This window comes from Chenopodium album, chromosome 25 (assembly GCF_948465745.1).
Source record: "Chenopodium album chromosome 25, dcCheAlbu1.1, whole genome shotgun sequence".
NCBI classification, from domain to species: Eukaryota; Viridiplantae; Streptophyta; class Magnoliopsida; order Caryophyllales; family Amaranthaceae; genus Chenopodium; species Chenopodium album.
Window position 1 is genome coordinate 26,925,736 of NC_137858.1, and position 11,738 is coordinate 26,937,473.

Here is an 11,738-nt window from a genome sequence, read left to right on the forward strand (position 1 = left end):
AACCTTCATCCATTCCCCTAGAATTAAATCTAAGCAAATATAATGAAGATAAACATGGAACACAAGGTAAAATAAGAATTAAAGCAAGAATCAAACAACTAATCTAATTACCTACTCTAATCAACAAAGAATTAAGCAAATACAAGAATTAAAGAAAGCTATAAAGGTGAGATAAAGTTAGAAAAGCTCATTGAATAGAAGAGAAGAAAGTCCACATAATTGCTTCTTCAAGCTCTCAAATCTTCATTAAACTTCCAAGATTTCTCTCTCTAAAACTACTCCTAAAACTAGGGAAATCAACTCCGATCCCAATCTAACCCTAATCCTAATTAGAGGAGAGAGAAGGTGTAAAATTCTTCTAAAAGAAGTCTCCTTATAAAGTAGGGTCGAACACTTTATATATTACAAGAATTGAAGAAAAACAAGAAAAATATGAGATTAAAAAGCGAATAAAACCCAGAATACCGTGCCTGCAGCTGCGCCCACGTTGGGGCATCTCCGGGGCATCTACAGGAAGGTAGGAAAATATGGAAAAACGCAGCATAGCGCCCGCGGTGAACAAAGCCGCGCTCGCAATGGACAAAGCCTCTCCCACGGTGGATAATCTCGGATGCCACATCACGGCAAGTTTTACTTGCATCGGTGGATCATGCCGCTGCACGGCAAGGACCATCGTGTCACGACAGAGTCCATCGTGTCGCAGTAGAAACTACCGTGTCACGGTAGGTCTGTCGCACCACGGCAGAATCCCCCGTGCAACGGCAGCTGCTGCTTGTGCTGTGCGAAGGGTTGCTCGGGCACCGGTGTTCTAGCATTAAGCGCTGCAATTGCTTAACTTCTTAGCTTCTTCTTGGCTTCAAGGCTTCTTCTATTGAATTTTTCGGCCTTCTCTTAGGTCATCAATATCGAGGAAAATGCCAAGTACTTAGACAAATAGACCAAGAGAGAAAAGAGTGAAAGATCACATATAAAAACGCATTATTCACAACTAAGGTTTTAAAACATACACTAAGACAATATCAACTAAAACAAGACTAAAAGGACTAGAAATAACCAAGATAGACAAAAATAAACTTAAAACAAAGGGATAAAAACACCCTAAAATGTGTCATAAATGACACTTATCAATGTCATTGCTAGTGTGTCTTTTAGTATATAATATTAATTCCTAAATTAATACTAAATAGGAAATATATTCAAAATTATTATTAGTGTTAAAAACTACATATATCATTACCCAAAAATTTAAAATCTATATCTATACTTCTATACTTAGTATTTAAAAATACAAACCACAAATCCATACTAAGCCACATGTTACCATAATCACTCATATGCCACAAGTCACCTCCCTTAATCTTTCCTTTTTATATTCCCTTTTTATATACAAAATAAATTAATTAAATAAATAATATTTAAGTCTTTATGCATTCCGAAACTTGCAAATTCAAGTAAGAAAATGAAGTGTTTCACTTCCAACATTATAAATTAAAGTTAAACTAATTAGTGCACTTTACATTACATAAACAATAAAATAGTCTCTTTATTTTGAAAAAAAAATAGAATAGTCTTTATATAACTTACTCCCTCCGTCCCTAAATTACATTCCTCCTTTCTATTTTTGGTATTCCAAAATTACATTCCTCCTTTCTATTTTCGGTAAGTTTTTGTAGTAAATCAACTCTCTTTTTTTGTTTTATATTTAATGCTTTCTCACTCATCCTTACCTAATCTCACTCATAATCCTTGTACCAAATTACAATGAATATGATTGGTTAAAATTTTTTAATTAGGAGCATGTGATTGGTCTTTTTTTTTTTGCAAAGGATTGATGACTTGTCATGAGTAATAACTAATCTATCTTTGTACTTCCCATTGCATTATCTAATTATTGTTATTTGTCTTATTCCTCCCTCCTTAATTCCCGTGTAAATTTCCAAAGATGAATGTAATTTAGGGACGGAGGGAGTAGGTTTTCAGGGGGATCTAGTCGAAAGACCGGCTGACCCTCAATATGTCATTTCATACCCTATAATAGCCATGTATATATACCTAAGTAAATTACAAAATAATACCGACACATTTCAAAAAAAATAACCTATGTAATAGTCCGTGCATCGAACGGGCAAAAATGCTAGTTAATCTTTTTTTTTTTTTTTTCCACACCAAATTGAGCTAGAATATATTAAATACATATACTTCGTATGAACTAACTTCAATAAACCTAATGAAGAAAACAAAGTAGTTAACAAAAAAAGTCTTGTTCATATTTGGTTTTTTTTTTAGGCTAAAATATACTCCTCCTATCCTTGAACCAAACGTAGAGAGAGAGCTTGTAATGGATTAATGGCGGTGAAAGCATCATCGTCAGCAATATCGCCTTTGATATTCTCAACCATTTTTGAATGATTGAGTTCAATTGAATTAATAATCAAAGTTTTGAGGAGAGAAAAGGGAGAATTTTCCAGAAATCATCAACCATGTCATTTCGTCTGCTATCTAGGAGAATTTTACCTCATGTACTCAAGCACAATACGCAGTCCTCTACTTCTCAATTCCAGTAAGTATTTTGCTTATTTCAAACTTTATATTTGAATTTCTGCAAGTTAGATTAATTTATTTCAATTTTTTTGATTTTGGTATAGGAAATTATTTCAATCAATTGGACCAAGTAGTTATGAAATTAGGCAAAAACTTAGATATAGTTCATGGTCAGATAGAAATCATCAGATTGCTCAACGATACCGTCTTACTGCGTTTGAGCCGAGGCGTTATTTTGCATCCAATAATGTTGTTCAAGATAAGAAATCGCGAAAGATGTTGTATTATTTGACTGCATTGGTGTTTGGAATGGTCGGATGTTCATATGCTGCTGTCCCGTTGTATAGGAGATTTTGCCAAGCTACTGGTTATGGTGGTACTGTTCAACGCCGTGAGGTGAGACTTGTCTGATTTTGTGTTGATGTATGTTTCGGGAAAAAAATGCATCGTTTCGAGAAAGTGATATGTTGTAGGTACATTATTGGAAATGGCTGCTGGTACTCTTGGATATTGTTTGGAGAAGAAAAACAAGTATAGGGTTTGCTTACTGAATTACAAATGGCAAGATAAACAAAGACGAGTATATAACCTTTTCATTTGTTCATTATGCTAAGTGGTTAAGTGATCAGTATCTATTTTAAATCTTTCGTTGCCCAATAGATCTTTAAGGCCTAAAATGAGGGTAACAAAGATTATGTAAAACTGGTAATAACATGTTCGAGCATTATGATTATTATGTTTGCATGAATTCTTATAGTAAAAGACCTAAAGTTGTCACATTATCAGTTAATACTACTAGAAGATTATGTTGATAATTTTGGATTTTGGTTTTACCGTTAGGTGATGATTTTAGCAGATTAGCTCTAAAAAAATTAATACTTTCTTTTTTTTTTGTGGGGGGGGGGGGGGGGGGGTGTAGGGGTAAAGATCACTAGCTAATTATGAACAGTGTGGGGTGGGGTGCCAATATAATTGAAAAGATCAGCTGAAATCATTCCTGGTAATTGTAAATGGAAATTAGTGGCCTTTGCTCCCTGAGTATCTCCATTACTTTTAAAATGATGAGTATAACTAATTGTGTGCGCTTTCTGTAGACAGTAGAAGAAAAGATTGCCCGGCATACAGAAGATGGTACTGTCACCAAAAGGTCAGGTTTCTCAAATTCTGCACATACGTTGTTTCTTCTCAGTATCATATTTAAATGTTATATGAAATGGTGAATTTTGTAATATGAATGTTCATTTCAATTGTATGCCTTGAATATGAATGTTTTGTAACCCTGATGTCTGTTAAAGCAATAATAATCGTGTCCATGTCCCACCAAGAACTTGAATTTGTTGTTGATAAGAAATAGCTTTGTAGTGCCTTGAGATGCTATCTGCAGAAATAGAGAGAAGGGTTCTTCTACCCCAAGGCTTGGGGAATGGTTGGTTTGGGTTATTGTCCCACAATCCAACTAGTATCTTCATAGTAGGTGGCCTAGATCCTATACCATTTTTCTTCCAAGAGTGCCTCCCCTGATTTTACCAAAGGTTTTCGCATATAGTATGGCCTCATGGCCATGATGATAAGCAAAATCCTAAGAAGGTGGGTGTTGTTGGTGCTAGCGTGTTGAACCTTTGATTTGAAAGTCAAGCATGCTGAATTTGCGTTGTTAAGAAGGAAATGAAAAGGGGTATTATAAGGGTTTGATTGCAGTTTCTCCATTAAATTGTTTTATGGTTTCAGCTATCTACATGTAATCTATTGAATTGTCATCTTTGGTTAAACATTACTTAAAATAATCGAAGATAATCTTACATGTTAAAATATTTGATCAAAAAATCTGTGAAGATATTTGAGGTAGAAACTAAGGAAGGAACATGCCCTTCACCCTTTTAGATTTGAGATTTAAATCATGCAACTTTTTCTTTGTTGGATTTTAATCTACAATGGCATCGATAAGGAGTTTCTATATGATACACATCTTTGCTTAGCTGGGTTCGTAATTAGAGGCTGGATTTGAACACTAAAGGAATTAAGGACTGGGCGCGTAGCCTAAAATGGTTCATAATAATTTAAAAGGTTTGTCGACTACTTTGTCCAAGATGGGTCAAATTGCTGTTTGATCATCTGAGTATCTGACATGTGTCATGTGGAGACAATAGGCTAAATGATATTTTATGCCGTATGCTGTATTGTTAAAGCTCTTTTTTTGCAAATTAAACCTTTTTTTTTGTTAGGCAAAATCAGGTAATATAGTGTTAATGAGGTATAAGTTAATCTAATGTCACTTCTGTAAAATCAGTGAAAAATGATGTAACTGGAGTACTGGACTATGATGAATTAGGAAAATATCAAGCCTTGAACTTGAAGAATTCTTTCACTGAAGATCTCAGTTTTTTTTTTATTTTGTTTTCTTATTCTCCTTGGATTACTTTTGGTGTGAGATAATCAGTGTGGTTCCCTTGAAGATATTTAAAGTTTAGTTTATATCTTACTTAAAGCTTGGTGGCTAGCAAGTTGGAAATTTTACTTTATAATAAAGACTCAAAATACATGAACATTCCATCTCTAAATTGTGAGATATGTTGGTAAATTTTGGGCTCAAAATCCCCCTCCCCCCTCTCTCCCTTGCATCCAGAATTCTTTAATTGTTTTCATGAGAGTTGCTTGATTCATTATGTCTTTTGTTACAGAGAAATTGTAGTTCAATTCAATGCTGATGTTGCTGATGGGATGCAGTGGAAATTTACACCTACCCAAAGAGAGGTATCAATTTCTTTTAAGCCTATAGCTAAAATTGTGGTTGCATTATACTTTAGCAACATGTAAACCTTTCACTAAATTGTACTTTCACTGCAGGTGAGGGTTAAACCAGGAGAAAGTGCTTTGGCATTTTATACTGCTGAAAATAAAAGTTCAACTCCTATTGTTGGTGTATCCACGTATAATGTTACACCCATGAAGGTAAGAGTTTCTGATAATGTTGGCTTTTCTTTTACTGGAAATGGCGTTTTTACCATTAAAACTTGGCCATGAAAATCTCAGCATTTTGGCATTATTCTCCACCAATTACAAAAAGTATTGTAGATTTTTGGCATCAACATATATTAGGTCCCTAACTCCCAAAGTCCCAATTCCCAACTATTTTTGTTAAGGAAAAAAAAAACAATAATGTACTCGCTGAATGGAACTTTTTTTTTTTTTTGAAAAAATTAAAAATATTATTAAGAATAAACCAACATCATCATACACCAAACAAGCTGCCAAAACGAGCAGCTACCAAACCAAACAAAAACTATCTATACATCATTTTTTTTTTTACCATTCTACATTTCTCCTACTACTTTTACCAGGCATGACAAAATCAATTCTATGCTTAATATTAAACAGCAGCTCCTTTACAACACTCTCAGGTCTTCTAATATACTTGAACCAAACAGCTTCTAAACCTTCCAGAAATCTGACTCAACTTGTCATTACAGTCTTCATGCGTACTAGGAACCAGCTGAACTTGAAGGCTTTGAGCAAGAATATTGCTGCATTTCATGGAATAATCACAACCAAAGTACAAATGCTCAACTGTTACATCATCATGATTGCAGAGAGGACACTTAGCATCAACACTCACACCAATCCTAAAGAGAAACTCTTTCACTCTGTATTTATCCAAGAATCATTCAGCAAATGAACTTGTGCTTTACAGATATTAAACCTATTCCAGACCCAACTGCACCAGAGAACCAAATCATATTGCTTAGTAAGCCACTTATAGACAATACCAATAGTGTAACCCTTCACATTCTCTTTCCAAGTATTCCCTGCATAGCCACACTTGAGCTTATCTTTAACCTACCACATCTATCTCCAGTTCCAGCTAACATTGTTAGGGCACTGATACCTCTTCCAGCTTTTTCCTTTTAAATACTTAACCATAAACTATCCTGCTTCTGAGCAATATTCCATATATGCTTCCCAAGAGCTGCAATGTTCCAAATCTTACAGATATGAACACCTAAGCCATCTTGCTTCTTACTTTTACATACAATATCCCGGGCAACGTGAGGAGACTTATTATAGACTGCTTTACCACTCCAGAGATAATTTCTGCATATAGCAACCACCCCATCTATCACACTTTTGGGCAACAAAAAGATACTAGCCCACTAAATGTGCATAGACATCAAAACTGAGTTCACTAACTGAGCTCTTCAGCATAAGAGATAACTGCAGCCCAATCTTGTCAATAAGGATTTGACAATCATCTTTAGCCAGCTTCTTTGCACTCACATTAATACATACCTGAAAGGAAGCGTGCCCTCCTTAAAACCAGAACTTCTATTAATATCTTCCTTGATTTCCTTTTCCACATTGTAGCAGTAAATACTTAACTTTCCTTCATTAGCAACCAAACCAGAAGCAACTGCAAAAGTAGCCAAACTTAAGGATAAGGCCAATATAATCCTATCACCTTTGCTAAAAATGATAGGTCATCAGCGTAGACTAGATGATTCAGCCTCAAACTCTTACATCTAGGATGAAACTTAAAATCCCTCTACATCCCAACTTGACCCAAGATATGCTACATAAAACTCGGGTAACCCAACACTCATTCACCAAAGTTCTATCAATCCTACGCACCACCCTTTCTCCTCCATCCTGCATTCCTTCCTGCTTATTATTCCAAGTAAAAGAGTATCCCACCTTTTTCATATCATAAATCTCACACTGCTGAACACATTCCCTAAATTGCTCAAGCTCAGCATAGGTTATGGGTCTCCCAATTCTATCCTCATAGTTGAGAGGGCAGTTAAAATCCCCAAGAATCATCCAAGGCCCCTTCATAGCTGCCCCTATACAACAAATATCAGACCATAAAGCTTCTCTCTTTACAATCATTCATACCATAGACAATAGAGCAAAAGAATTCCATCTTTAAGGCCATATTAATAACCTTTAGATGAAACAATTGAGTAGTAGCCCAAAGCACCAGGAGGAAGCAAGGCCACTAAAATTCTTTCACCTTTTATATCAAAGAAAAGTTAGAAGTCACATACCAACCTTGGAAAATTACTAGGTTTTTAGTCTCCAAAATACCAAACCAATCTTCTACCTACTTCTGCTAAGAGAGGCTATTAAGGCCTCTCACACTCCAGATAAGAATCTTATCCATGATTAATGGATTCACCCTTACCAGGAGGCAACCCAACTAGCACATCTCCAAACACTAGAGGATCTTCACACTGTAATCTCTCAAAAGAATTACAGACTTGCACTGTAGCATCCTGCTTAGTCCCAGACATCTGTTGTGCACTACTTGTATGCTTAGGGGTAGCTCTAATCCACCCATCTTGCTTCTCAGATTCCTGCTCTCCTTCCCACCTTAGCTTGGATATTCAACTCAGTAGTTTTAACTACTTGCTGCTCCTCTCTGACAGGTGGCTCTTTTGGTCTCCAAACTTTCTTAACCCCCATCTGTTTACACACATCACATCTGAAAGGCTTCCATTCAAATACCACGTTCATCTAAATAATACTACCAGTCTCACACATGAATTCAATCCATTAGAAAAATCTCCATTAACATCCATTTCCACAAGAAATCTCGCATAGTTTACTTTCTCCTTCATTTGAGTAGCATTGTCGGGCCTAATTGGGATACCAACTAAGCAAACGATCTTTCCTAAACAAGATTTCCCCCAATACTTTTGAGGTAATCCAGGAATTATAACCCATGCAGGAACCTTAGTAATTTCCTCAAAATTCAATTCCGTTCCATCTTCCCAATCAATCAATCAAAGCCTTAATCCCAAAAGTGGGGTCGGCTAATATGAACCAAATTTGATTATCCCTTAGTCATCGACATAATTCTTCCTCCTCCATCCCTTACGATCCAATGCTTCATCCTCATGCAAATCCATACACTTCATATCCCTCCTAACTCCTTCCAACAAAGTCATTTTCGGTCTCCCTCTCCCTCGTTTAACCCCTCCATGGTCCCACTCTTCCTATTTTCAAACTGCTTCACCCTCGGGTCTCCGTTTTACATGTCCAAACCAACGCAGGGAATTTTCCCTTAGTTTATTTGCAATACATGCCACACCTACTTTCTTGCGAAAACCTTATTTCTGATTCTATCTCTTAAAGTGTTCCCTCACATCCACCTTAACATGTGCATTTCTGTAACCTCCATCTTTTTAATGTGCTTTTTCTTATAAGTCCAACATTTTGTACCATATTAGCAACAGTGGTCTTATGGTAGTCATGTAGAATTTTCCCTTCAACTATAAGGGAATGCTTCGGTCGCATAACATTCTTGTGACCGCTCTCTATTTTAGCCACCCCGACTTAATCCTGTGGGCCACGTCTTGATCAATGTCACCGTTCTTCTCGATGATCAACCCAAGATACTTAAAGCATTTACTCATGGTCAAATCCTTTCCATCTAAACTCACCACTTCATTGCTTGTCCCCCTCTGAGTACCAAAATGACATACCAAATATTCAGTCTTACTCCGACTTAGCTTAAACCCTCTAGATTCCAACATTTGCCTCCATTGCTCCAACTTGGCATTAACCCCATCTTTAGTCTCATCCAACAAAGCGATATTATCTGCGAACAACATATACTATGGAACCTCATCTTGAATTGGTCTAGTTACTTCATCTAGAACCGTTGCAAAAAGAAAAGGGCTTAATGCAGACCCTTGATGCAATCCGATTGTGATAGAGGAATCGTTTTTCAACCCTCCATATGTCCTCACATTGCTAGTGATTGCTTCATGAAAATCGGATGATTATCAAACATTACATGAGCAGCTCTAGGAGCTTTCTCTTTGGATTCAGATAATACCCCTTTTTCAAGGGAATCACCTTATCAATATTCTTCACTCCCCACATTCTGTTACAAAAACCCATAAAGGCATTCATATAAGAATTAGCCCTAAACACATAAGCAACAATACCCAAATTCCAATATGCAAGCTCATCTCAAAAATCATTAAAAGATAATTGCAACAAAGGTTTAACATCAGAACTTACTGGCCTAGCATGGCGCTCTTGAGCAATCGATACTCTGTTTTGCATAACCTCTGTTTCAGCTACCTCCATAACATCTTCTCTCGATTTCATCACATCAAACCATTTAGACAGCTTAGACTTAATTCTTGACCCATGAATCAGCTCTTAAATCGATCGTCCGGGGTGAGAATCAAATCCTCCAAGTTTTCAACCTCATCCAAATTTGGGGGTGGATTACCCACAAAATCAGACTTAGTTCTTATTCTTGCTTCCCTCCCCCTAGTTACCACCTTCTCCGGTTTCTTTTTCGCCATGGCAGAAAAAAGAAAACCGTAGAGAGAGAATCTAGAGAGATAATTTTGTAGGTATCCATATATATATACATGAAGTTGGACACTGAATGGAACTTGATAATTTGATATCTATAATAAAATTCAAAAGAAACCAAATGCATGTTTAATACTCCATAATAAGAAAACTTATCCTCCATAAACTAAATCCTTGCACTTTTGAAAGACCTTTATCCATTCAAGCATAGGCTTTTAGTCAAATATATACACTACAATTTCCCCCTTTCTTTTGCAATCAATTATTTTTCTATTTTTATTTAGTTTGCTTTCATGAAATATAAGGATCTGCTTTATAGGCGGCGGTTTACTTCAACAAAATACAATGCTTTTGCTTTGAGGAGCAGCGACTTCTTCCTGGAGAGCAGGTTGATATGCCTGTAAGTTGTAGCAGTTCGTGATTTTTTTTTAATTAATAATTTGTTACTATTATGTTTAATAAGATATAATAAGATATACCAATCAAAACTTACAGGTCTTCTTCTATATTGATCCTGAATTCGAGACTGATCCTAGAATGGATGGCATCAACAATATTATCTTATCGTATACATTTTTCAAGGTCTCTGACACATAAAATATAAATGAGATCCTGCTTGATTGCAAAGTTGCAGATCATTACTACTTTTCCTGCCCTGTGTTAAGTACGGCTCTTAAAACCAGTTGGCTAGCCATTGTCAGGTTATCGGGTGATTGCAAAGTTGCGGATAATTACGACTTTTCTGCTCTTGGCTAATATGGCTGCTTAAATCTGTTAGCCATTATAATGGCTGGTTAATTACATTTCTATAATAAGCTTTTTCCTACTCTCATCCATACCCGCTTCATAAGCAGCTGGATTGGAAATTAAAGACTTTTCTGCTCCGGCTAAGTGTGGCTGCTTAAATCTGTCACCATTATAATGGCTGATTGATTACATTTCTACAATAAGTTTTTTCCTACTCATTCATACCCGCTTCATAAGCAGTTAGATTAGAAATTAGAGTCAATTACATTTTCGTGTAGCATCACATCATTTTTGAAGGATATTCTGTTGTAGTCATTACTTATCGATATTTTGAAGGATTCCGTTGCAAAAAAAAAACAAAAAAAAAAAGGAATGGCAAAAAACCAAATTTTTGGCTGGAATCCCGACTAGTCAACTCTGACTTGTCCTATGTTTTGGAAAATGAACATTTAATATGACAGAAATGAATATTTTTGGCTGATGTTTCGACTAGTCAATTACATATTTTGCCTTGTACTTCCTTTGTTCTTTTATACTTGACCTGTTTCTTTTATCACGCTTGCCAATGCAAAACATTAACGACATATAACTTTAATTCTTCATAAGTAAAAATTATAAAAGTTATATATTATGATAGTACTTATTGAGACGAATTCAAAAAGATCCCACATGAATATGTTTTTCCTTACACATTATTCATAAAAGACAGTCAAAGGAGGGGTGATGAATAGTGTAAAAGTCAAAGCGGATCAAGTAAAAAGAACGGAGGAAGTACCTATTAACATTACATATAATGTATACTAATATTAAATGAACATCCACTCAAACGAAAGAGAGCAAAATAACATTTGTACCTTTTGTTTATTGTATTGACATTAAACATAATGCATATAAATATTATATAAACAATTGAACATTCACTCGAATATGAGCAAAATAACATAATACTTAGGGGCCGTTTTGTTCGCACGCGGGAATCGGAATGGAATGAACAAAGGGAAAGGAGAAGTATGTAATGAAAATACTTTTTTTTTTTTTTTTTTTGTTTATTTTAAAAACAAATGAAACAATCCCACCACCACAACCACCACACAACCACTCATTTCATTAATTTTCCACCT

The 11,738-nt window shown here is 35.6% G+C and overlaps 1 protein-coding gene across 2 annotated transcripts; it reads left to right on the forward strand.

The window, feature by feature from the left end:
• The first annotated feature begins 2,236 nt into the window (after positions 1-2,236).
• LOC145614783 (cytochrome c oxidase assembly protein COX11, mitochondrial-like) lies at positions 2,237-10,700 on the forward strand. Of its 2 annotated transcripts, none has more exons than XM_081669845.1 (7): positions 2,237-2,560; positions 2,646-2,937; positions 3,636-3,688; positions 5,220-5,292; positions 5,386-5,490; positions 10,190-10,258; positions 10,366-10,700. In XM_081669845.1, exons 1-7 carry the CDS (start codon positions 2,481-2,483, stop codon positions 10,465-10,467), a joined length of 774 nt encoding a protein of 257 aa, XP_081525971.1. In that variant the 5' UTR covers positions 2,237-2,480; the 3' UTR covers positions 10,468-10,700. The 2 variants fall into 2 exon arrangements, with proteins under 2 accessions (XP_081525971.1, XP_081525970.1); XM_081669844.1 differs by having other exon boundaries at positions 2,238-2,560; positions 10,190-10,270.
• The last annotated feature ends 1,038 nt before the right edge of the window (positions 10,701-11,738 follow it).

What these genes read in the sequence shown, in the direction of transcription:
- LOC145614783 (XM_081669844.1), top strand. Translation starts at nt 2,481, where the DNA reads ATGTCATTTCGTCTGCTATCTAGGAGAATTTTACCTCATGTACTCAAG. An exon ending in GTACTGTTCAACGCCGTGAG is followed by an intron (nt 2,938 to 3,635) that starts GTGAGACTTGTC and finishes CGCTTTCTGTAG; the next exon opens with ACAGTAGAAGAAAAGATTGC. An exon ending in GAGAGCAGGTTGATATGCCT is followed by an intron (nt 10,271 to 10,365) that starts GTAAGTTGTAGC and finishes CAAAACTTACAG; the next exon opens with GTCTTCTTCTATATTGATCC.